The sequence below is a fragment of the Lepisma saccharinum genome, chromosome 14 (genome assembly GCF_977018435.1).
Source record: "Lepisma saccharinum chromosome 14, izLepSacc3.1, whole genome shotgun sequence".
Classification (NCBI taxonomy): Eukaryota; Metazoa; Arthropoda; class Insecta; order Zygentoma; family Lepismatidae; genus Lepisma; species Lepisma saccharinum.
In genome coordinates, this window is record NC_139242.1 from 42,728,745 (window position 1) to 42,755,765 (window position 27,021).

Consider the following 27,021-nt stretch of genomic DNA (forward strand, 5'->3'; position numbering starts at 1 on the left):
GATGAGGAGCGAGTGAATCAGCTTATTCACGAAGATCCATGTCAAACGACGAGGGAATTGGCAGAGATAATGGAATGCTCCCACAGTACACCTTCACTCGATGGGAAAGGTTCAAAAGTTGGGTGCATGGGTTCCGCATGCTTTGAACGACAACAACAAAAATCAACGAGCCACAATCTCCGCCAGTTTGCTTGCCCGTCATCGGTCAACTCATGGACACAAGCAACGATTCCTCTACCGAATCATCGCTTCTTTGCCATACACTTCACAAATCTCTCGAGCAGCTTCTGTGGCTTTGGCACCTCGATTAAACGCAAAAAGCAGAAGGTGTCAAAAATGCTCTTTTTTGTCGACTTGACACTCCCATTTTAATGACCTGAAAAGAACAAAAAGTATATCAGCATAAAAAAACTAAATGCACTATTTTGTAGAGCACATAATTCTCTATCGAATAACATAAAACGCATTGTCAACACATTTTATTTTTCATGCAAAATGTTCACTTAAAAAAACGCCAGAACTTATGGACCAACCCAATATATGAAAAACGTGAGACTTGAGTTACTCTGTAGAGTCGAGCAATGCCATGGTCTCTTGTTCTGTCGTTCTTTGAAATCACTAATCTACTTACCACCTGATAGGGATTTCACTTCTTGGCTGGTTTCACATTGAGCATACATACTGATTATCAAACTTGTTAGTGGTTCTGGGAAGAAGATTTTCGTCCAATTTGGCACACTAAAGTTGCGCACAGTCTGAAAATAGTAGTAATTAATTGTGGTAGGACACTTTCAAATTAAATTAGTTGTGAGCAAAAGTTGTCAAGCATTTTTTGTAAATGATCAATGTGTCTACATTACAAATTTTGGAACACCTTATATGAAAATATGATGATGATCATTCATCATGCACAATCAATGTATGGATTGCTTAAGTAGCATATATAAATCTCTTAAGAAGCTCTGCATAATAATTACAGTTCACCTGGATCTTTGGTCAACACCAGCCATTTTCAAGAAATCCTCTCCCTTCTATACTATTTCCAATTTTGAAAATATATCTGTTTAGAATTCCTTCTACTAGTGTTACTAGTGTCCATGTGGTTTGCTTTCGCTGTTGTCTAGATATTTGCAATAGTTTTGTGGCTACATAAACCTATTCTTCATCACAGATATCTAGATAACTGAAAACAATTCACACGAAAATTCACATGAATGCTCTAGAAGGAATTTTAAGCAGATGCAATTTTTCAGAATTTGGAATATCATATCAGTTTTTTTTCTTTAAAAGGAGAGGAAATTTCGAAAACAGCCTGGCTGGTGGTGGTCAAAGATGAAGGCTACACTGTGGTCATTGTGGTTATGCAGAGCTTAAAAGAGATTTATGGTAATATTAACTCACAATTAAAATTGTTTATCTCTTGAAAGTTTTCTGCTTATTGATATCTTGCATCCACATAACCATGCACTCACTCATGTTAAAAAATTAGTATTATATCATATATCATGATCAAATTACTTATCAATATTGTGGCAATTTTTTGTAAGAGAGAAATCACATTTTAACTTTGAGTGCTTATATTTTTGCTTTTTACAAAGATTAAAATCCATTATGTATATTGAAAATATGGCATAAACTTATGGCATTTGATGGTTTTTACTTCAAAACAGGCACTACCGAATGTATGAGCTGGTAAATGTGTTTTGTTGCCAAATAGGATTTAGTGTATTATTTCGTAATATACAACATTTGTTATCCAAACCTTTAGGGGGTTAGCACAGTGCTCTATAACACTAGGGGTCCCGGGTTCCAATCCCAGCCTGGGCAAGGTTGTTCTTCGTGAAGACCCCTTCATCAATTTAATCAAATCAAAACTCGTCCTCATTGTTGCAATTAGCCAAAAGTGGCACTATGAAACGAAAATGAAATTCAAAGAAACCTTTAGGAACATTGATATTTAATGTCAACTTTAATACTTTCCAACCTGTTTATGCATTTCATTGAAAGTTTTACAGAATGTAGTTGTAAAGTGCTAGTAATTGGGGTTGGGTATGATCAGCAACAGATTTTGTCATAATTTTATCATAAATATTCTTTTTGGACAATATTTAAAGGGTTAATTGATGCAGAGTCTGAAAATGGCAGAAACTTATGAATTTTTCATCAGTGCAAATACTTTCACATGTACAGTGGGATCCATGAGTATTTCCGTGCAAATTGTCTATGACTATTTTCATTAATTTTTCCTTTACATCCTATGTGATTTTAAGCAATAGATTTTTATGTATGCTGGTACAGAAGTTGTCAACAGCTTGATTTGAATTTTCTTTTAATTCTTGAAGTTTTTATTGGGTCAAATAAAGTTCACGAACATGGTGATGGACAATTTGCACGGTAATACTCATGGATCCCACTGTACCAACCACACACATTTGGATAAATCGTGAGTGACACTAACCATTATGTTGAGGACATCATAAATGACGGACACATACTCTGGATGCTCAGTGACATTGACATCCAGAAATTGATTGACTCCATGGAATAGATGTGAGTGGTCCACCATCAGCTCCTTCACATTAGTGTTAATTAATTTATAAATCTCATTCCTCAGTGCATCACAGTTTTGAAGAAGGTACTAGAAACAAAGTACATCATACCTGAACCATTAAGATGTAATTAGTTATGCAAAATCCTAAATATATGAAAGAATATTTTTTTAAAAATGTACAAATACATGACATGAACATCATTCATGAAGAAAACTATAACAACACTCACTCACTCACTCTATCTCTCTCTCTCTCTAATCTCTATCTCTCTCTCTCTCTCTCTCTCTCTAATCTCTATCTCTCTCTCTCTCTCTCTCTCTCTAATCTCTATCTCTCTCTCTCTCTCTCTCTCTCTCTCTCTCTCTCTGTGTGTGTGTGCGTGCGTGCGTGTGTGTGTGTGTGTGTGTGCGCGGGCGCGCGCTTCCACATTGTTCTTGTTCATTGACATTGTTCAATTAAAGTTTAAGGACTACTGCCTTCATGAATATAAATATAGGTTATGGCATCTGGAATGGAGGTAGTATCATGCTACTACATTGTTTGCACTTGGTTAGCTAAAGGTCTGATTTGTACCATTTGGTATCACTTGTGGATGTGAAGCACTGGACTGTACCATTTGTTGTGCTTGGTGCATTGTGGGAGTTTTAGAGCAAGTCTGTATTTCTTTTTGCTGTACTTCTTTTGAAGTACAGGGTGCAAGATGGAATGTGCTTGTCTGATGTCCAAGTGAAGTGCTTTAGGCAGGATTCTGTTTCATGGAGCACTGTGTTAGCAGAGATGGTATGTTCTGTGGGGCTAAGATGCAGTGGAGGGTCAGATTTTGGGGTTTTCTTCTTTACCTCACTCAAGCATCACCTATTCTGCCTTGCCCTGTTTGGATGGTCCTGCCAAGCTGACGTTGTCACTTGGTCTTGTTTACAGCAGGTGATATGAGTTCAGATAGGTAATATCTCTTGAAGTTTGGTCTGATTGCTGGTTTGTGTTCCACTTTTATATTGAAATGTTTCACTGCCTTGGACAATTTTTAGCAAATGTTGTGAGGTAGTATGGGAATGCGATCTGTCCGGGTTTTGGTTCTTGGTTTGGATCACCTCTGCAACATGGGTGTCATAATTGTGTCATCTTCCATGGAACTGTGTGTGAAGGCTCTTTGGTGAAGGTTGTACCGCACTCTGGCTTTCTGTTGTAAGGGTGATTGGATTTTGGGTGCCAGAGTGTGATTTCCTGTACACATCATTTCTGTGTGCATAAACATTTGGTTATGCAGCGCACCTTAGTGGGTGCATATATCTAGCATATATCACTATATTCAGTAACCGAATATTTATATCTTACTTTGAGGAAAATTGAAGATGTCAGGAACTTTACTTGGTGAATCAACAACTTGCCACTCATAAAAAACAACAGAAGTTGGCAGTAGTTTACTCAGGAAACAAAATCTTTCCAAATAATTGTCAGTAGAAACATGGCAGATCTCGCTAATTTTGAACTACAACTAAGAAGGAGAAAATGTGCAATTTTGCACAGTAGTATTTGTTTAAAACCTCTATTCATCTTTTGTAGATCTACGGAAGAGGGGAACTTCACCTTTGTTTACTTCATTGTGTTGAATTTGTTCAATATCTATTTCTTCTGTAATTACCAACTTAAATTAACATAAAGTTGATAAGAGTAAATAGTAATAAAAAGTTATTAAGAAACACATTTTAAAATCATTTCCTGTCACCTTAATAATAAAATAAGAGTAAAAGTATTACAAAGTCAACATCCTCTGGAATGACAGTTAGGATGTCGCCAGTCATACAGAGACCATCTTTGAAAGGTTTATGGAAGAATCCTGCCAAGCAGCATCTGAGACTGTCTTTTGTTCGGTTGGTGTCACTGCTAACGGCAAACACTTCTTCAGAATTATACTCCCTTATGAAGTTTGTATACCTCTCTCGGAAGTAAATGCCTAACTGGTACATTTGTTGGCGGCCTCGCTGTAAAATAAAGTATTTGTCAGCATTCATGCAGGAATACTAGTATTAGGTTAAGGAGTATTAAGAGTTTGGTATGAAACAGGGTTTGCGATACTTTGATGATTATACACCTTTTGATATATAATTCTAAAAATGAGGCATCAAAGCTGAAAAATGGATTTCCGAAACAAAATTCAAAAACAAAAAGTTACATGCTAGACCCTAGTGTATAAGAAGAACATAAATGAAAAAAATATCCTTCTTCTCTTTTCAATATTACACAATGTATTGTTCCCTTCTATCTGTCTCAAATGCTACCTTTTACTTCTCATATCAGTTCTGTTTAGTCTACCATTAACGGTCCAAACGCTGAAGATTCAGGGAATCTCTGTCCATTGGACAGCAATTACTCTTGCACATGAACACATAAAATCTGGTCTGATCTGGTCCCTTGGTTACCTAAAACGATGTTTTTATAGGAGCTCAGTTGGCTATTGAAATTCTCCCTCACAGACCTGAAATTTTCCATTGACTTTTTTTTTAAATGAGAGCACCCCAACTGGATAGCTTAGCATAGGGAAATCTAATGTTCAGCAAAGCACAATCAAATGCAATAAAGAACAATACGATCTATACAGCAACATATGATCATTCAATTTGTACTTATTTAAAAATATACAGAGTGTTTGAGAAGTGTCCGTACCTCTAGATTACATTACGTAGTACATATTACCCCTAGATATATATACAGGGTGTTTCTAAAGGTCGTTTACAACGCTTGGGAGGTGATTCCTCACACGAAAACAAGCAAAAAGTCTAAGTTCCATTTTTACGACTGAGGCTTCGTTTCCGAGATAGGAGCCTCGCAAAAGGTGACAAAGTGAACGTCACACCTAACTGGGACGAATACTATCACAGATAGAGAGGTGGTTCCAAGGGAATCATAAAGGAATCGTATGTGCTCAGTCCGGAAGTCACTATGAAAAGTTCACTGCACGCATGCGCAATGGAGTCCTCAAAGGAATTGGGGATTTCCAGCAACTACAATGCATGGAAAAGGTATGTAACGCAGCAAGAAGGACCGTGACAATGAGAAATGCGTTCAAGACAACACATCCCGACCTCAAACATCAAAACATGAGCACCGAACACAAAATCCGAAAAGTTGAGCACGGTTGCATACCCTAGTTACACGCGAGGAACGAACGAATCATGTCATGTGACATACGAGAGACACATTACTCCACCAGGAGGAGGGAAAGAAAAACACAATATCAGATGATTGCGACAACGTGTAATTTTACACGCGACAACTGCGTAAATCCCCCCCCCACACACACAACAAACAACAAATGCTACAATGTCTTGCGTGTGCGTTTCACTGTACACCAACTGAAGATGTCACTTTCAACATACAAAGGGGGTGGGGAGCAAAACCAAGAGTGTTCTCACTGGGATTTGCCGAGAACGATAATCACAGACGGTTTTCAAAATGTCTGCCGTTCACTTCTACGCAGAGATGACAGCGACGAATCAAGGATTGTCGAGTACGAGCAAACAAGCTAGGTGTATATGCTACCGTCGCGGCGGCGACGTTGATGCGAGCAACGAGGTCCTCAGCTGATGTGACAGGTGTGTCGCATACAAGGGTTTTCATATCTCCCCAGAAGAACAAATCGAGAGGGTTGAGATCTGGCAACCTCTGTGGCCAAGGCATAGGTTTATCCCTACCATTGAACCTATTACGAAACACGTCATGCAGGAAATGTCGTACATTACGATCGATATGAGCTGTTGTCCCATCGTGTTAGTACCACATTTCTTGCCGCAGTGCCAAAGGTACGGTCTCCAACAGTTCAGGCAGAACCTCACTAAGAAATGCATGCTACGTGCGATCAATCAGGCGAACAGGGAGAATGTATGGTCCAATTAAATGATCATGTACTATCCCGCACCACGCATTCACTGAAAACCTGTGCAGGTGATGGGCCACAAAAAGTGCATGTGGGTTGTCAAAGTCTCAGACATGACTGTTTCTACTATTGAAGACATCCATCTTGGTGAAAATGGCTTCATCTGCCCACAATACCTTTCCCCAGAAGTGATGGTTTGTGTCCAGCTGATTCAACAACCATTGGCAAAACTCAATACGAGGTCGAAAGTCACGAGGTAACAGTTCTTGTACTTTTTGCAGTTTCAAAGGGTGCATTCCTTCTTTTGACAACACTCGCCAAACATTCACATGACACGTGTTTCGTGCCCGAGCGAGCACGCGCATACTGGTGCCAGGATGTTCTGCGACCGCTGTTAACACATCTTCTGCAAACTGATATGTGCGTACACTTCGGGGTCTTCCAACGTCTTGCCGCGGTGGTAAGACTGACCCTGTTTCACGCAGTCGACTGTCCACTACCTGAAAGAAGGCGTGAAACGGTAAACGTTTATGTGGAAAGCGTTATCCATAAAGACAACTTCCCTCACGGCTATTAGCACGTGCCTCCCCATACATGAGATGCACGTCTGCTAACTGCTGGGTCGTATACGCAGCCATCTATGTAATAGGGAGCTGGAACTGCAAAGTATCGTTTTTGTTTAACACTGGCACACTGCAAAAATTGGCCGTATTACCGTACGAACACCAAAGACCAATTGTTGCGATACTTGACTTGCCCACTCCACCACGTCAACTTCTTTAAATACAACATACTAGTACTCTTCAATGCGTATGACAACCTAGAGCGAACTGCTGATCATATCCCAGCACCTGCAACACGATTGGGACGACTGCCGGAGAGAACCAACCTTTCGAGCTCCTCTCGCGGGTACAGCAGCCATGAAGGTCAAACGTAGACTACGAGAGCCAGACTTGCCTGCGCAGCGCTTCCAAAACTGGTCTCTTTTACGTCACAGTGATCGCGCGCGAACACTCTTGGTATTTCTCCCCACCCCCTTTGTGTGGTGAAAGTGACATCTTCAGTTGGTGTACAGTCACACGCACTGTCCGTGCGTAAGATATTGTAGCATTTGTTGTTTGTTGTGTGTGTGGGGATATTACGTAGTTGTCGCGTTTAAAAATACACGTTGTCGCAATCATCTGATATTGTGTTTTTCTTTCCCTCCTCCTGGTGGAGTGATGTGTCTCTCGTATGCCACATGACACGATTCGTTCATTCCTCGCGTGTAACTGGGGTATGCAACCGTGCTCAACTTTTCGGATTATGTGTTCCGTGCTCATGTTTTGATGTTTGAGGTCGGGATGTGTTGCCTTTAACGCATTTCTCATTGTCACGGTCCTTCTTGATGCGTTACATACACTTTCCATGCATTGTTCTTGCTGGAAATCCCCAATTCCTTTGAGGACTCCATTGCGCATGCGTGCAGTGAACTTTTCATAGTGACTTCCGGACTGAGCACATACGATTCCTTTATGATTCCCTTGGAACCGCCTCTCTATCTGTTATAGTATTCGTCCCAGTCAGGTGTGACGTTCACTTTGTCACCTTTTGCGAGGCTCCTATCTCGGAAACGAAGCCTCAGTCGTAAAAATGGAACTTAGACTTTTTGCTTGTTTTCGTGTGAGGAATCACCTCCCAAGCATTGTAAACGACCTTTAGAAACACCCTGTATATACGGTATATATATTATATATTTATTATAACATATGTATCTGTTTATTTACATTATAACATAATTGAGAACTTTTACATTATTGTACATTGTTTGCCCCGTGCGTTGTCATTCGTGCACTCACACACATATCACTAGCCATTCCTCAGCACTGCTACCATAACCACTCATATCAGCTATGGTGCAACAACTGATACACATTCGAGGGAGTGTTCCATGTAAGCTTCAGTGCAGGGATGCCAACCACGAAACTGAAATCATTCCCAAACAACCGAATACTGGCCAGTTTTCAAAACAGTTGCAACAGGATACATGCAAGTAGGGGTACAGTGACTTCTCGGACACACTGTATATAGTGCTTCACTTCTACATTGCCACGTGCCATGCAAGGTGAAACTTTATGTTCAAGATAATGCTTAAAAAATTCAAAAATTACCAAGATAAACTGTCAAAATTTCAGCATGTTGCATAAGAATTTGTGTTCCACAAAAGTGACAATTTAATAGAGTTAGGTGTTGAACTGAAAATTTCAGCCACATTTTACGAATTGTAACTGCTAATTTCAAACACTAGTATGAAACATGCTTTTCCGAATTCACCCCCAGTATTTATAAATTTAGGATATACCTAGAATGTAGGCATTAAAACGATACATAATACATGTAATTATTCTGTGGTGAATTTATTTTTATGAAGTAAGGAATACAGAATTGATGAATATGTAACAGTATAAAACTCCTTGCGTAAAGAATAGACAAGTACCAACATGCCTCAGGAGCTTTGTTTAGTTGTTGTATTTATTAAACAATATTTTAAAACATCTATTTTTTTTTTTACATTTGACATGTGCTGACATTTGAGAGCCCAACATGTAAAGGGTGAAATTTTCACAGGACACTTAAATGTAATCTGTCTTTCACATAGTACACAAGCATGCTGGATGTTCACTTGTATAGTAATCAAGTAACAAGGAACAATTTAAAATAAATTTGGGAGAGAATATTCTTGTTAATGGCTATTACCTATTTGCTTCAGAAAATGAATGGAGACAGGTTGCGTCATTCCATGTCAAATCAACCAAGGTCTGAACCTTGACACCTCAGAAATTGATAATTTTTGGTGCAGTGGTAGTACCAATAAAGTTGACGAAAACTGAAAAATTTCAGATTTTTTCAGCTCTTAGTTTTTGATCTATTGTCTTTCAAAAAAGCAAAAATCCCAACATTTGATGACATTTTGAAATCTTTAAACAGCTGTAGATCAAAAACTATTTGATGTAGGAGAGCTAAAATTAGTGTCATTCTCTTCTGCTTTTAATGAGTTTTAATGAAATGCAACATGACTGTGGTATTTGAATTTTGTAATTTTTAAGAAACTCTAAAGAAAAGTTTTTTTGAAAATCTCAAAAACACCATTTCTAATTTTTTTGAAAAAAAAATGTTTTTTAGACATCAATTGACTGTGTGCAAAGTTCATAATGGGACGGCAATGGGTTCCTATGGATATTATTTTTTTGTATTGTAATGTGTGCGAAATTTGCTAAATTTGTTGACTTCCATGTTAAAACCATAACTTAAGTTGAGTGGTTGATGTTGAAGTCTTCCTATTAGTTTATTTTATAATTTTTGGACGACAAATAATATGAACATTTGTAATATTTATCACTTTTAATAACAATGTATTGGTACATATTTTATAAAAATAACATGGTATATAACAACCTTAATATTAAAAAGTATGATATTAAAATTTTAGGAGCTTTCAGACCAAAGTGACATGCAACAAGCGACACATTTTACTTGTCCCTTTCATGTTGCTCGGACTGGGTCTTTTTTCAATAAAGTGCTTCATGTCACTTCGGTCTATTGTTCCTGCATGGTTCTTTATAGGCTGAAGGAACCGGCTTTGCTTGTTGTTTGTCACTTCGGTGTGAATCCTTGCTGTCACTTGTCACCTGTCACTTGTTGTTTTGGTCTGAGATACCCTTTACAGGTATTTGAGGAATAAAGTATTTTTACGAGTACCGTGCCTCTTAACACAACATAATGAGAGATAAGATATGTGAAGTATTCCAGTCATTTTTTTGAGAAATAACAGAAAAAGAAACAAGTCTCAAGAGTAATAACTAGCTGTTTTTCTTGATTATTTACAGTGATACGCGCAAACAATCACATGCACACATACACACGCACACACATACACATACAAATGAATAGATTGTATCGTTGTTTCAATAGAATTTGTGATGTGAATATTGCAATTTGTTACAACCTTTCAATATTTGCAGCGGCCGGTGGGTTGAAGGTGGGGTAGAAATAGAAATAGTCTGATTTCCTTTTATGGCAGTCGCTACCTGAATCCCTTCAGGTTGTCAAAAAGGCTGCTGAGTAGCTCCTTTCAGTCTGCCAGCTTATCGTAGAGGAGGGTCAGAAGCATGTGAAAAATATTGTCACTTATGAAATGTTCCTTCAACAATACAATAAATTCTCTGATTAGATATGTGAGAGCAATTGATCTATCGCTGCTAGACTCGGTATACCTAAGTGAACATCACCAATTGTTTACTGCAATCTTCAGTCAGTTGTCTTTTGTGAAATGTTCAGTGAAGTAGCTGTGTTTTATACTCTCAAAGTGATACTTTTAATGTGAATTAATTGAAATCAATTGTTATTAACCTTTTGCTTTTTTAAAAGTCAATAACTCAAAAAGTAAGAGCCGACAAAATCTGAAATTTGACAGTTTTTGTCCTCTTGATAGGTACAATGTATAAACAAAGGATCTAAAAAATCTGAATCCTAAAGGTCCAAAAATAATTTTTATTGGTTTATTTGACATGGAATGACCCAGACATGTTTTCTGGTTTGATTACCAGAATGTTTGCAACCTGAAAACTTTCTTTTTGCTGGTTTCTTTCCTGTTATATACAATTTTGGCATTATCCTGTTGTTCCCATCCTTACACATTAGAAACTCTCTGAAAATATGTTTTTCTTTTAAACCTGTTTCAACTTACCCTGGCAACAATGCACAAGGATCAGATAAGTACTTAGAAAAAAAGTCAACTGTTATATATATATACTCTCTGTGATCAGAAGTATCCAGACACTCACCTGAAAACAAAGTAGAAGTTTGGGCAACCCTCCATCGGAAACACTGGCAGTCAATACAGTGTTGGCCCACCCTTAGCCTTGATGACAGCCTTCACTCTCGCAGGCATACTTTCAATCAGGTGCGGAAGGTTTCCTGACGAATGGCAGCCCATTCCTCGCAGAGTGCCAAAATGAGAAGAGGTATTGATGTGGATTGGTGTGGTCTAGCACAAAGTCGGCATTCCAAAACATCCCAGAGATGTTCTATGGGATTTAAATCAGGACTCTGCGCAGGTCAGTCCATTAGTGGGACGTTGTTGTCGTGAAACCACTCCCCACAAGCCCTGCAGTATGGATGGGTGCTCGGTCGTGTTGAAAGACACAATGGTCATCCCCGAACTGGTCTTCGACGGTAGGCAGCATGAAGGCTGTTAAAATGTCAACGTAAGCTTGTGCCCTGACATTGCCATGTAAAGCAACGAGGGGGGGGGGGGGCAAGCCGCCTCTAGGAGAAACATGGCCATACTGTAACCCCGCCAACACCGAATTTCAATGTCGGCACTATACAGGCTGGTACATGTCGTTCACCAGGCATTCACCACACCCACACCCTACCATCGGATAGCCACATTGTGTACTGTGATTCATCACTCCACACAACGGTTTTCCACTGTTCTATGGTCCAGTTTCGATGCTCCTTGCACCACACCAGGTGGCGTTTGGCATTTGTCTGTGTGATGTTTGACTTATGGGCAGCTTCTCGGCAGGGTTGGCAAAATTTGTGTTTTTTTTTTAAAAGAACAAAACAAACTGTTTTTTTTGTTTAAAACATGTTTGTTTTTGTTTTAAACAGTTTTAAACATGAGTTTAAAAAAACATGTTTTAAACATGTGTTTTAAACAAAAGAAAGTCAACTTTTCCCAGTAAATTATAGTTAAAGTCGTTAAAGAAAAAAATAGGGGTGTGCGGAATCCCGAAGAGTCGGGACCGGGATCTGGGGAAAAAATTCCCGACTTTTCGGGTTCCCGAGCAGTTAGTTTTTGTACCAGAAAGTGCAAAATAAGTACTTAAGATGAAAATTACGTGTAGAATTCGAGATTTTTAGAGCTTCGGGAAATTTCGATCATTTCCCGCTTCTGGTACAAAAACCAGTGGCGTAGCGTTATAGTACGCCCGTACGCCCGGCGTTCCCAGATTTAAAATTTCAAAAATGCTGTGATTATAAAGTAAAACGTGACTAATTTCAAATATGTTTGACCTTCATGGCATTATAATAGCTATTTTTCGCGATCCGCTTGCAACGCTCCACTCTCAACATTCGTTCTAGCATCTCTTTTCAATGCCTTTCCCGGCCGGACGCCGAGCAGGTTCGGCGTACAGGACTCCTATATTCCTTGCTGCCTTTATGGAGGGAAAGCTTCCATTTCTACAGCACGCGCGTAAATGGGCTCTCTTACGCCGGCGTACGAGAGGTCTACCGTGATTGGTTCATGTGACCCTTCCTGCCTTCTGAAGCAGACGACAGCGGTAGAATTCCTACCCGGTTCTTCGCTCTTCGCGCTCATGCAACTCGTGGTATGTGATGCTACAATACGCAATATTGACTGACGTAACTTTACCAATCTCAAATATACTGCTTCTTAATGGCCACTGCATTGTATGATTTATCGCACGAACAGCGATGTGCATTAGAAACTAAAAGATCAACACAGTTTTTGTGAAGTAAGTTGGTGAAGTCCTCGTGGTAGAAATTCAGCCTGTTGCTGCTCTACCACTTAACCCGGAAAACTATTATTTTTTTTTATTGTATTTTTTCGTTATTATCTTACTGCTTAATATTGTGTCAATGGAAATGTTTAGCATTTATTTGAAAACTCTTATACGACGCACGCTTTTAGAAGCGATATCGGGCGGGGACACGCCGAGGGTGTGCGTGGCGATCAGCCAATGGCAGGAGTGCAACGTTGTACAGTTAGGAGACTGCGGCGCAGAAGTTAAAAGCGGTGTTCTGTATTTTTCTTGCGCGCAAGAAGTTTTCATAAAACTCACCACTTTAAGGTTCATCATAAGATGGAGAAAGACATTTTGAACCTGACTGTCCAAGTCCCATGAATTTCCGTCGGCTTCATCCGGAGTTATCGTTCCTTGAAGAAACAAGGGAAACATCATCTTTCGTTTCCTGCAGCCTGTTTTTTTTTTTTTTTTTTTTTTTTTTTTTTTTTTTTTTTTTTTTTTGCCACCGTGTTGACGCAGCGAGTTGTTGTGTCTAGAGAAAACTGTGAGTGTTAAATTCGCCTCGATATAAACAATGACCCTTCATTGTTCTGGGCGTTCTCGAGCATTGAAAGCCTGGGTCAGTTTGAGTTCAGCGTTTTCGTAGCAAGGCTGGTGTAAAATTATTCGCTTATCTTTCACTCGTGCGCCACAAAGAACAGTTTGTGAAAAGATTAAATACAGCCCTTTCGTGCGATAGTGTGTGTTCCATGTGTTCTTTTTATTTTAAATAATGTCACTCTCAAAACTTAACACCAGTAGTACAGGCACCAAGGGTGCAAAATCTAATCATTAACCTCCAGGAGAGTGATTCGGAAATGAGTGAATTCAGTGACACGGAGACCCATGGGCGTCCGGGAGGGGGGGCAATGGGGGGCCGTGGCCCCCCCTGGAAAATGAAAGTCAACCAAAAATTATATATTTTTCACATATAATTTCATTACAGCTACAATAATATGTGTTAATTATTGCATGAATATGATATTCAAATTTAAGCAATGTTTTTGAGGGAACAACACTATTATGTAGGAAAATGTGCCTTTTTTGCCCCCCCTGGAAAAAAACACCTTCCTTGCCCCTCCCTGGAAAAAATCCTGCGGACGTCCATGCGGAGACTGAGGAAGACGACGAGAGCGGTGATGAATAAATAAATACCTTCAAGCTTCTTTCAGGTATGGGTTTCTCGTATATGCTACAGTGATATGATATTATAATCCTGTATAGAAATATTCACTATATTATTTCACTGTACTCATATATACCGTGCATGCATTATCAAAAACAATGGAGACATCGCGAATTTTCTGTCCTTCCCTTGCGCTAGCAGTTAGTTTGGCAACAGCGCAGTAGCACTGGCTGGGTATTGGACGAACTCATGTTCCTTCTAAAAGCGTGCGCCGTATAATATCGAATAATCTCTGGACAAAATTATTTTAAAATGTTTATCAGCATTCTCAAGATGTAATAAACAGTGGTCTGAATTACTAATCGGCACTGTTACTTCAGTCGAGTGTACGTGCGTCAAGACGACAGAGGTCCCTGGTTCGAATCCCAGCGTGAGCACGGGTGTTCTTTGTCAGTGTCCCTTCATCAATATCATCACTCATATTCATATTCGCGATTAACCAAAAGTGGTAGAAAAGCGAAGTAAAATAAACCAAATCAATGAGTAGTTGGATCAACCACAACAATGACGTCTGCTGTTGTTCAAAGGCGATTGTGATTCAGGTAGGTTTTCTAATGACTTGCGTCATGCAGAAAGGTATAAAACACCAGAGTTCAAAACATTTGTGGCATAGTGAGGCATCTAATTGTCTAGCTAAAACATGCATGGATGATGTTTTATTGAAAACCCAGCTGACTTCAGGCAAATAAACAATACCTGTGGCGACTAATACCATAAGTACGTTATTAAGCAAGAAAGGGCCGACCCTTCCTTCGGACTTGGCGTTCCCACCCGAAATGTCCATGCTACGCCACTGACAAAAACTAACAATTTCCGATACGTTCCAGACATACATTTACATTGAAGAAAATGTCCAGAATTGGCGACTTTTTAAAATGACCATTCTGTATTTCCCTACTGCTTGGGACCCCGAAAAGTGGGGATTGGGACGGGAATTTATTTTCCCGGTGCCGACTCTTCGGGATCCGCACACCTCTACTGAGGGACAAAATTAGGGGGTAATAGCCCCCATTTTCCGCCACTGCTGAAGTAGATTAGGATTCATATTCATCTAAATTTCAAGAAACTAAATATTATAGAATTACTATCTTCGTCGTGGAAAAATCAGTGTGAAATATTCCCTGCTGCCTGAACAGTTTATATAGGAGAAAACAACCTGCAGTGTCATAATAGATTCTCCAGATCAATTTATCTATCCAAAGTACAAAATTTTGTTACCAAAAGTAAGCGTCTGCGCTTTATTCAGTTATACAAACGAATGAATCCTATCGCAAGAGAAAAAAAATTCACATCATCATCAAAATCACGCATTGTGCATTCAGATACTTCCACCAGTCTCAAACTTACAGGACGGTACGAAACAAAGAACTGAGAAGTTTTCATTTCTACAGTAAAGTACGGCAGGCACGTATCCAGAGGGGGGGCTCAGGGGGCTCGAGCCCCCTCCGAAATGTTTCGATTTACACTAGATAAAATGAGTTTTTTTTGGCTTGTGTGTGTGAAATAAAATATTGTGATTATAATTTAAGGAGAGATATAATTATCGAGGAAAGGCGGAGAATTTTCTAGAACCCTGAGGATAACCCTATTATTGATAATATTGTATGTAAACTTTTCTTGCATGTTACTTCTCTCTTCATAAACTTTTGTCTTCTCGTTTAATATCTAAGAAACTAAAAGTTAAAATATACAAAACAGTGATTTTGCCTGTAGTATTATATGGATGCGAAACTTGGTCCCTTACATTGAAAGAGGAACATAAATTGAGAGTATTTGAAAATAAGATCCTTAGGAAAATCTTTGGACCTAAAAGGGATGAGGAGGCAGGTGAGTGGAGAAGGTTACATAATTTAGAACTACATAATTTGTATTCATGTCCAGATATTATTAGAATAATTAAATCAAGAAGACTTAGGTGGGCAGGCCATGTGGCACGAATGGGAGAGGAAAGAGGAGTTTACAGGATTCTTGTTGGGAAACCTGATGGTAAGAGACCTGTAGGAAGGCCAAGACGAAGATGGAGGGACAACGTTGAGATGGACCTAAGGGAAATCGGTAGGGATGGAAAAAATATATAGAACTTGCTCAAGATAGGGAAAGATGGAAGGCCTGTGTTGCTGCAGCCATGAACCTTCGGGTTTAAGAAGGCTAGGGAGTTAAACTTTTCTTGCTCTTACGGTGTTGTCGCAACGAACTTGAGCATTATTTAAAGATTTGTCAGCATTTGGAAGTTGCACAACAAAGCACTGTTGAAGGTAGCGCCATGAGTCGGGCGATTCGTTGCATTACTAATTCTCTGAAAAGCTCGAGAGGGAACGTTCTTGAATAGGAGGTGGAGTCGAACTACTGGCAGTATTAACAAAACATTTTATGTGCGGAACATTCCACAATATAATATGAATATAAATACGCGAATTCAATTTCACAGTTGGTCTGTACAACAGAATTATTCAATAAGACTTCAGGACAGGCACGTATCCAGAGGGGGCATAGGGGGCTCGAGCCCCCCCCCGAAAGTTTTAGGTTTACACTAGATAAAAAGAGGTTTTTGATTTATTCTGGTGTGAAATAAAATAATGTGACAATAATTTAAGGAGAGAAATAATTATCGAGGCAAGACGGAGAATGTTCCGTAACCCTGTTATTGATAATAGCACGTATCCAAGATGGGGCACAGGGGGCTAGACCCTCTCCCCAGAAAATTTTTCAGTTTACGTTAGATAAAATTAGGGTTTTGGCTTCTTAAATAATGTGAAAATAATGTAAGGAGAGAAATAATTATCGAGGCAAGACGGAGCATGTTTTATACTCCTGTTATAGTTAATGGCTCGAGCCCCCCCTCCCTCAGGAAATTTTTCAATTTACACTAGATAAAATTAGATTTTTGGCGTCTTGAATAATGTGAAGATAATAAATTTATAAATCTGAGAGAAATAATTATCGAGACAAAACGGAGAGTGTTCTTTAACCCTATTATTGTCAATAGCACGTATCCAAGGTGGGAATCAGGAGGCTCGAGCCCCCCCTCAGGAAATTTTTCAATTTACACTAGATAAAATTAGATTTTTGGTGTCTTGAATAATGTGAAGATAATAAATTTATAAATCCGAGAGAAATAATTATCGAGACAAGATGGAGAATGTTCTATAACCCTGTTATTGTTAATAGCACGTATCCAAGCTGTGGTTGAGGTGGCTCGAGCCCCCCCCCCCCCAGGAATTTTTTTATTTTACACTAGAGAAAATCAGGTTTTTGGCTTTTTGAATAATGTGACGATGATTTAAGGAGATAGACAATTATCGAGGCAAGACGGAGAATGTTCTATAACCCTGTTGTTGATAATATTGCACGTACACTTTTCTTGTGCTTTCGGTGTTCTCGCAGCGCACTTGAGCACTATGTAGATACTTGCCAGCATTTGGAAGCTGCACAACAAAGGTAGCGCCACACTTAGGGCGATTCGTTGTAATTTCTAATCTCTGGAAGGCGGGAGGGTGTACGTTCTTGATGAGACAAGGAGTCAACTACTGGCGATATTAACGAATCGTTTTATCTGCGGAACGTTCTAGAATATAATGAGGATATAAATACGCGGATTCAATTTTTTGGTTGATCTGTACAAAGAATCGGTTAATGAGATTTCAGAGGTAAGTGTGACAATTCATACAGTCGTTGGTGATCAGATCAGTCAGCGTCCTCTGATTGCTTTATAAGATATAGTGATCCGAAAATGAAGACATTGACGACAGCAGAATTTCCGGGGCCTCAGTGTAGTGCTAGTTCGGTTCGAGGGCCGAAGAGATCAAAGGTCTCTCTCTAAAGTGAATATTTCAGACCTAGCCATCCTTGACTTCAACCGATTTTTCGTTAAAAAGTCTACATAGTACATGTCCTGTGTATATCAAATCGTAAGGTGTTGCCTGTATAGTGAACAAGCACAGAAAATATAGGAGAGAGAAGAAAACTGAGGAGCATTATCACCGGTTGAGGATAATTTTTTCTGTGGTCAACAAGAGCTACTACTTCGAGGTGACAATGATAGTGGCCTAATAAGGGAGATTTCACACCCTGTCGCCTGAGGATTTCACAAATCGAAATTAGGTTTGTGCGGCCTTTTGTGTCGCTACGGTGTGAAACGTTGCTGTTGATTGGCCCATTCCAATCGACATGTATCGCGTGTCCCTTTGGTCTGAAACCTTCCTAAGTCTTGAAAATCCAAGTCACAAGGATGGAAAATTAGGGTCTTGTTAAGGTTAGGTGTGAAGGCAGGCAGACGACAGCACCCTAAAGGATCATATCCAAACCTGCAGGAAGAACGCATCTTACTTCAATCTCCAATACGATGATACAAACTTCTGGTGAGTTGATTTTAAAAAATGTCCGAGATAAAGAGAGGCGTGCCCAGGATTTTCGGAAGGGAGAGGGGGAATACTGGGTCAAATGGGGTTACTACCTCACCAAACCTCCCTTGGGCACGTCACTGGAGATAAATGAGTAAGCATTTCATCATACTGGGAGACGAAACATTAGATGTGTTGGGAACGGAAGGGTTTTCACTGTGCATTAATTGTTTCGTGATCCACCTGTATTCGAGAAGACTTCCTTTGTTTCGTGCCGATATATGATAAGACAGCGGAAGCTGTGACAGGCATTTTTAACACTTGTGAGTGCTAAGTCCTGAATGTGAACAATTTGGTGGGTTTCGGCTTTTATAAGAGCTGAAAATGGGAGGACAAGACACGTTAGTGGTGTTCAGGCTCGAATCAGAGAGAAATATTCGAGAGCTGTCTGCGTCCAGTTCGCAGCCCACAATTTGAATCTCGCGTTGTCGAGTGGATTGTCCATCCCGTGCATGTGTAACAGCTTCGTAAAAACACTCAAAGACACCATAGATGTTTTTATGTCTGATGAGATGAAATGGAAAAACACACATACTGAGATGGTTCCGGCACACAATATTAATTCATGGAAACAGAGGAGTCGAGTGGTAAAAAATGTTCCGATTTTACGTTCTGATTAAAATGACAGCCTTACAGTGGCAACGATTTAAGAGATAGTTGTTCCCCATTTTTTATTTTTTTGCCTCAACATTATGACCTCTTAATGTTAAGCCTTGTCTACGAAGAGAAAGTAAACTTTCCTTGCAACGCCCTCCGCACCCCCCCCCCCCCCGTTTTGGAACCCAATTGCCACCTCTGGTCTTAAACACACAATTGTGAGGTTCTTACTATACCCTTAAAAAAATGGTGTTGAGCCCCCCCCGAAAGGAATTCCTGGATACGTGCCTGAAGTACGGGCCCTTCTTGTCGCAAAACAGTTTTTCTACCTTGTGTATACATAGCTAGCCTGTCTAACCAACGTAGCCCGTGATCAGAACACATGGTTGGTCAAGTGTTGTGCGATAAGTGAGACCCGTAAAGCACGGATTAATTGACACTGATTCAATCAAAAAAAGGGTTGCCAAACAAAAAAAATTATCACAGACTATAAAATATCAAGTACCAAAATGTGTTTTAAACACTTCTAAAAAAACATGTTTAAAACACATTGTTTTAAACGTTTAAAACATTTGTAAAAAAATCAAAGCCGTGTGTTTTAAACGTTTAAAACAAAGAGTTTTAAACACATTTGTTTTAAACATGCCAACCCTGCTTCTCGGCCATAGAAACCAAGTTGCCGCACCTTGCGCCAAACAGTAATGGTGCTTGGAGTAGATCCTGATGCAGTTCGGAATTCCTGTGTGATGGTGGCGATGGATGATTGACGATAATGCTGTACGATCCTCTTCAACACTCGATGGTCTTTGGAGGTCAACATGGAAGGTTGGCCTACACGCTTTTGGGTTGTACACATTCCTTCACTATAACATCGGAAACAGTGGACAGAGGGATGTTTAGGAGGGTGGAAAACTCACACACAGACTTCCTACACAAGTGGCACCCAACCAACTGACCAGTTGAAAGTCTGTGAGTTCCTCAGACCATCCCATACTGCTGTCTCACACTGTCTGCAGACTACTGAGTTCGCTGACTATGTGTTCCACGCGGTAGATGGCAGTACTGTGTCGCCCTCTATGATAAACACACGTTTCGTGGTGTGTCCGGATACTTTTGATCACATAGAGTATATCACATTGTACTATATAAAATACAATACCATGGTTATTTCCATAGGCCCCTCTGGGAACAAACTTGCATTTGGAGGAAAAATGACCATTGGATTTCGCTCTCCATGCCGATGTAACTGTGGAAAGGAAATAAACTGCATGGAATCCTCCAACAGTTATAAGTTAATTCACAAGGTGAATTAAGTTTATTACTGTCTACCCTATATACAGTGTAATTGTAAGGTTGGTATATTAATGTGCTTGAACTCTCCTTCCTGAAATGTTATTGCACCCAAAATAATAACAATATGGCTGTCCTTCAGTGGTGTATTCTAAAATTTCTGTCTCGTTCTTAGCCCTATCTAGATTTACGCACACACATTTCGGTCTTAAAGGGCAAGTCACAGTTTGGTCTCATTGTTTTCAGGCCATGTAGTAGTATATAGTACGAGAAGCAACATACAGTGTGTCACTGCACAAATTTTAACATTGTATATTTTTGGTGTAAACGGTGTTAAAGGTGGAGCTACTGCAGAGCATGCACACTTGTCTGGTTCCCCTCGAACATCCGTTTATGCTGATGATACTATACGGACATTAATACGAAATCTGCGAAGTGGAGAATATTTTAGAAGGCAAAAGGGTGCCAGCTCTGTAGGATGTAGTTGCACAGTTTGATCGGGAATAAACTCATGTAGTCAAGTATCATTTCATAGGTTCCCGAAGGACACAGAGAAGAAATCTGTGGAAACAAGTGGTACGAAGAAAGGATTAGCAACCGACTCAACAGTTCTTTTGTAACTTGCATTTTGCTACAAGCAACAGCGTGGGTTCACACTGAAGTGAGAAGTGTCGCTTGGGTTCAAGTCATTACTTCTGCAGGTTTGTTGGCAAAGATCCACTTCAGTATACATTATAACAATATCACCAATTTTATAGCATTCTACATATTTCCCTCACTTTTCCATTTACAAAATTATTGAATCCATCTAAACTTTTCTATGTTTCGAGTTTGTTGTGCCTGTACTGCCACATAGTATACATGAGTGAGATACTTGTATATGTATGCGCATACAACAAGCAGTCAGAAAGGTACGTTGTTTTTTAATAATCTATCGAAAGCTGGGTGGCCACTGAAGCGGAAGCGAGCGACGCGACGAAATCGTCATTGAGAAAAATATATGCAATCATGTGCACTCTCTCCCATATAGGCGAAATGAAGAAGTGGGCGAGCTTGTACTTGAAATGGTGTCATGCACTTTTCTTAAAGTGTGAGCACACCGAGGCGGAAGCAAAAAGAAGTGGAATACGTGACGGTGACATAATCGAGAAAAATATATGTCGTCAAGTTCAATCTCGCCCACTGAGGCAGAATCGGGCAAAACGGAGCGAGGAGTTTGCACTTGATTATGAGTATGTACACTTTTCTTAAGCCCACCGAGGCGGAAGTGGAAGATGCGACGGTGCCATCAGGGTCATTCCATGTCAAATCATCCAGAATTTTGTGAAAATGTCACACATAGTGAACAGAAATTTTGAATATTATAGCTCAAAACATATTGTACTTCAGACTTTGTGCTAAATACATAAGTATTTTAAATAAGATTAACTTTTAATGCAAATTATTTTTTTATCACCCTGTCTCTGAACCGCCCATCCCAATTTTTCCATCAAGCATTAGTACCCACTGTCAGCTACCTGTATATAAAATTTGGGTGAAATTGAAGGGGGGGCATTGCACGAAATTCGCTCTTGAAGTTAGTCATTTATTTTTCTAAAAAAATACATGAAACTATACATAAAATATATGATTATTGATACACTGATCAGAAACCCTATTTAAATGAAAGCTTACACTATCCTGAGCAAAAGAAATCAAACTTGAAGTTTCTACGGCAAACCTGAGAGAAGATACTATAATTTATAACCTAATGCGTGTCATTTAAAGTGGAGTCGCATGTGGCGTACACGGAGATTTTTAAAAACGCGTAATTTCTGAACCCCTTGACCAATCTCAAAAAAGTTGTCATTTTTGTAATTAGCATGAAAAGTTCTATAAGTATACCGAATTTCATCAAAATCGGAGATGGTGGGTGACATGGCCTGGATAATTTGACGTGGAATGACCCATCATCGAGAACAATATATGTCGTCAAGTGCAATCTCGCCCACTGATCCGGAAATAGAGCGTGGAGCTTGCACTTGATTACATATGCTTTTCTTAAACTGTGCGCCCACTGAGGCAGAAGAGAAACAATGTGCAATATGTGATGGTGGCATCATCGAGAACAATACATGTCATCAAATGCAATCTCGCCTTCTGGTGCGGAATCGTTCGAAACTGACTTATGAGCTTGCACTTCATTACATGCAAATTTCGTAAGCTGGGCGCCACTAATGCGAGGCGAAGCGGAAGACGCTACGGAACTGTCATTGAGAAAATACACGTAAGCAAGTGCAAGCCCTCCCAACGAGGCAGAAATGGAGCGAAGCCAATAAGCCAGGACGATTTTTTTTCGCTGGAGAAATCTCTTTGCTCCGCTTCGTCTCCCATTTTGTGTCAGGTTGCAGAAGAAAGCGACGGAATTTTTAATCTTGTTACTGTGCTTTTCTGTTTCTATCCATACAAGGTTTTCTCAGGTCGCTATCGTAACCACGTGACAGTACAGCCAAAGGCAAAGATAATAGTAGGCAAATTTTCCATCACTATTTTTATTCTTTTTTAGATACTTCCTGGGTTGTTTTAAAATATGGAATTCTGTTGATATGAATGAGATGTTATCCTCTACTTATTGACGTTTTTATTTGAATCAATAATCCTCCTATTGTGGAAACTAGACTGACAACTTGGTGATGGACAATTCACCTACTATTTCTTTTGCCGTTGGTTGTACATTTAATAGATAAGTTACTGCGTCGGAAAGAAGTTGTTGTTTGGCTAGAAAGAGAAGGGCGTGCCCGAAAAAAATGGAGGTGGGCGGCGCTGTAGTTTAAAAACTCACTAAAACGACTAACATCTCAAACCGAATATTCTTAGTTGGTGAAAGGGGGGGGGGGTGCAATCCGGACAAAGTTTCTACCGCTCGGAGCAATAATATCTAATTCTAACAGCTTTGTGGAATTAATTTCTGTGCATCTCACTTTCTGTATAAAATACGTCCACTGTGCTCTGTAGGGTTTCGCTCATCGCACAGAAGATTTAACACTTTCGTGTTCTGACGTCAGTGCAGAATGCTTTCATTGTTAGGTTTAGTTCTCTTAGCATAAATAATGCAAGCCTCGAAAAAATTGCAGCGTATTTATGCTAAGAGAACTAAAGCTAACAAGCCTAACCTAACGACTGGAACTGTTACAATATCTTTGAATGGAAAATAAATATCAACTTCCTAAAAAGGCCTCCCCGATGGCGCAGTGGTAGCGTTGTCGCTTTGTAATCAAGGGGTCCCGGGTTCGATACCCGGTGGAGGCACAAGTGGTTCGGATCCCACTTTAAACTGTAGGTCCAGTCCCAATTAGCCTTACTGTACATAAAGTGGACTTAAAATATCCAATCAATCAATCAACTTCCTAAAATATATCGTCGGTCCAATGATATGACGACCTATCTCATTTTTTCCAACTTTTCAGAAGCAAAAAACGTTTTCGCACACACTTTCGTAGATGTTTGTGAGAAAACTATTTACCCCATAACAAATTTTGTTTTGTCATTAAATTGTATTATGTTTCTGCTGTAAAATAGTGTGGTTGAATGTTACATGTGTTGCGTTACGTGCTTGAAATTTCATAATTTCATGATATACGTCGGTATGTCAGATCAAAATAATTACTCACACAGAAATATCTTTGAGATACGCCATGTAAATTAGTATCAAGTTACAGCCTCATGATTTGAGAAATCTTCTTTTTTAGTCAAAATGTGAGCAAAACTATATAATATTTATGATTTTATTGTTCATGACGCTTTTTTTTACAAAGTGAATGGTTATTTTTATTTTGAAGTTCTTTAGATTTACATGCTTTAAGTACGTGTACAAATTACAAGACTCTTCACTACAAGTACAATTAAAAAGCTACACATGCGTATATGTAGCTATAATTTGGCTACATTAAATAAACATCAATAAAACATTTATGTGGAATAGAGTGGAGAACAGATTCAGTGATTCAAATTTGCGTAAAAGTTTTTGCAGTCACTGTCTAGAACAACAGGAAAAGGACCTTCACACATTGACAGTAAATCTGCATATTTCTCTTGCGCTATTTTCACAGATTCTTTGTTCAATGGAGGTGACATTCTCGCAGCTATATCTTTAGTATTACATCTCTTTACTACGAGTTTTGCGGGATTCTCTTGCAGTAAACTTGTTTTTATGTAGATATTATCTGGCTTGTTGCTCTGCAATCGTAGTTCACGAATATCTTTCCAACTGAACTTAATACCATCATCGGTCTTCTTAAGCTGGAAAAGCCTCAGATCTTCAGCAATTGCCTTATAATTCAGAAAATCTTCCATCTGCATTGTGTGCACGATGTAATGATGGTTTCTGCTAGTGTTATGATGGGTACAAGCTGAGAGGGGACAAATATCTCTCCAACTTTCCGTAACGATCTAGAGACTGCACTGTGCGCAGAGTCTCCCTCGTTTTGCCCATGATGAGGCTCAAAATATCTGAGCACAATTTCTTTTATATTCTCTGCTTTTAGCATTACATGCATAAGCCACCACAATTCTATTCTTGTTTTGGCCAACACAACTGTCAGCATATAAGTGAACTGTATTCTTCTTTTCTTGGTCCACTTTCATTAGATACTGGTAAAGACATGTTGCTATTTCACATGATCCACGCTTGCTGATTCCTTCATGCCACAAGAAAAAATGACAATTTTTCTTGTTCAGTTCAGAGGCAGTGAATTTTTAGTTAGCCAGACGTCTGTTGTAGAACACGGATGAGTGGTTCGACATAGGCAAGTGAATAACTTGTTGCAGATCAAAAACAGCAGAACAGGTCGCTGTAGTCTTACTTATTGCTTTCAATTCTCTCACTTTACTTTTCTCTGCAACGTGCTGCTTAAATTTATCTTCTAGCTTCATTTTATCTTCATCAGATCCCGCATTGTACGTAATGCATAATCCACACTGATCTTTTTTGGGTTGATGAAATGCAAGATTCATTCATACCCTTGAAAACATTTGTGTATGTTTGCAAAGATGCTTGACATGTTGTGTCAATCTCTTCCTTGTACATCTCATATATCTTCTTTAGTTAAATCAGAATGCAGATACTCCTTTGTTGAATATTTTCTACGATAGTGAGACTCCATTCGTGGAAAGCGATTTATGTGATCTTCTACTATACTCCGTTTCCTCTCGTCATTTTCTTTCATATGTTTGTATCTTCCACCTCGTTTTTCAGTTAGTAATATGCCTGTTTCTTGAATGTTGTATACTGTCGTACGTATAAATCGTTCGCTAATTCCAAGAGTATTCAAAAACATCTTCTTGCAAACCTTCAGCCTTCTTCCATCCAGGGAAAGATAGTAAAATTGTGTTTTTGTACGTATCGATGCTTGTTTTGTGGTTTTTTGTCTAGTATATTCTACATCAACGTGTCGTGCTACGTACTTCCTTTGACGTTGCAAGTTTCCAAGATCGAAAAATCAATTTAAAATAATTATTCGTGATTTCTCATTGTTCTTCCGTATATAACATTTTCTTCCTTTGTGGGTGCAGCCTGTGCAAAGGGGTTTCAGCAATCTTCTTTTCCTAACAACCTTCCCTGTAGTTGAACTATCCTCTGTTAGACCGTTTCGCTATTGTTAAGATTGTGACTGCTGATTTGTAAATACTGAAATATACATTTCTGCATTGCTTTATTTTCCTCTTTGTGAGTGTATTGGCCCCGTTTGTTGCATTTTTCTGCTGTAAGCAAAAAGAGATACGCCAACTTGCGAAACAGTTTAGGATTTACTTTATCTGACATAACGACGGAAGTCAAGATACGACGCTATGTCATACGCAAAATCAAAAATATTCATAACTTCCTTATTAATTGGATTTGAGTTATGCCGATTCGATTTGCCAGGTGATGCAGGGCACCGGTATGATCACAACGATGTTAATAACTCAATTTCGCAAAAAAATGAGATACGTCGTTATGTCATTGGACCGACGATATTGTAAAAAGCACTGACGTAACAACAAAATTTTATAAGTAGTAGTCCAGGGGCATTTGTAATCCTGTGGGTTTTTGAATGAAGGGAATATATGGCTACCGGTAATATGTTGCTAGTGTGGTACACAATAATGTACTACCAGGTGTTTTGCCCGCAATTGTGGCAGAAGGCCTGTGTGACGTCATAAATCCAAGATGGCCACCGCTTCATGCACTAAGAAATTCCATCATAACTCCTTTAATAGTTTTTTTGGAAAACTTTTTATAGATACATGTCTTGTTCAGAATTGAAAATGGAACAAAATTGATTCATACAGTTTTTTCATATCTCGCACTGTTATGGAGATATATTTTAGTGAAACTATTTCGTGCCCTTTTCTGCAAGGATTCTATGCATATTTTACACTTTACTTGACATTCTGGCATATAAAGGGGGAAAATTTCTGCCTGTGATATTTTGTTGATGCCTACTATTGTGGCGTGTTCGCTGTGTGACATCATACATCCAATATGGCTGCCACTGCAGACATTAACAAACAAGAACGACCTTATATC

At 39.2% G+C, this 27,021-nt stretch overlaps 1 protein-coding gene across 2 annotated transcripts in view; it reads right to left on the reverse strand.

The window, feature by feature from the left end:
- Positions 1-27,021, reverse strand: part of LOC145998496 (prostatic acid phosphatase-like) — a 58,790-nt gene that overhangs the window by 22,259 nt on the left and 9,510 nt on the right. Inside the window, exons 3-6 of one of the 2 annotated variants that reach the window (XM_083134916.1) lie at positions 20,344-20,430; positions 4,310-4,534; positions 2,459-2,638; positions 632-755 (exon numbers count right to left, since the gene is read on the reverse strand). In XM_083134916.1, coding sequence (XP_082991042.1) covers positions 632-755; positions 2,459-2,638; positions 4,310-4,534; positions 20,344-20,430 — 616 coding nt within the window. The remainder of the gene's footprint in view (positions 1-631; positions 756-2,458; positions 2,639-4,309; positions 4,535-20,343; positions 20,431-27,021) is intronic. The other variant, XM_083134917.1, reaches the window with a different exon arrangement.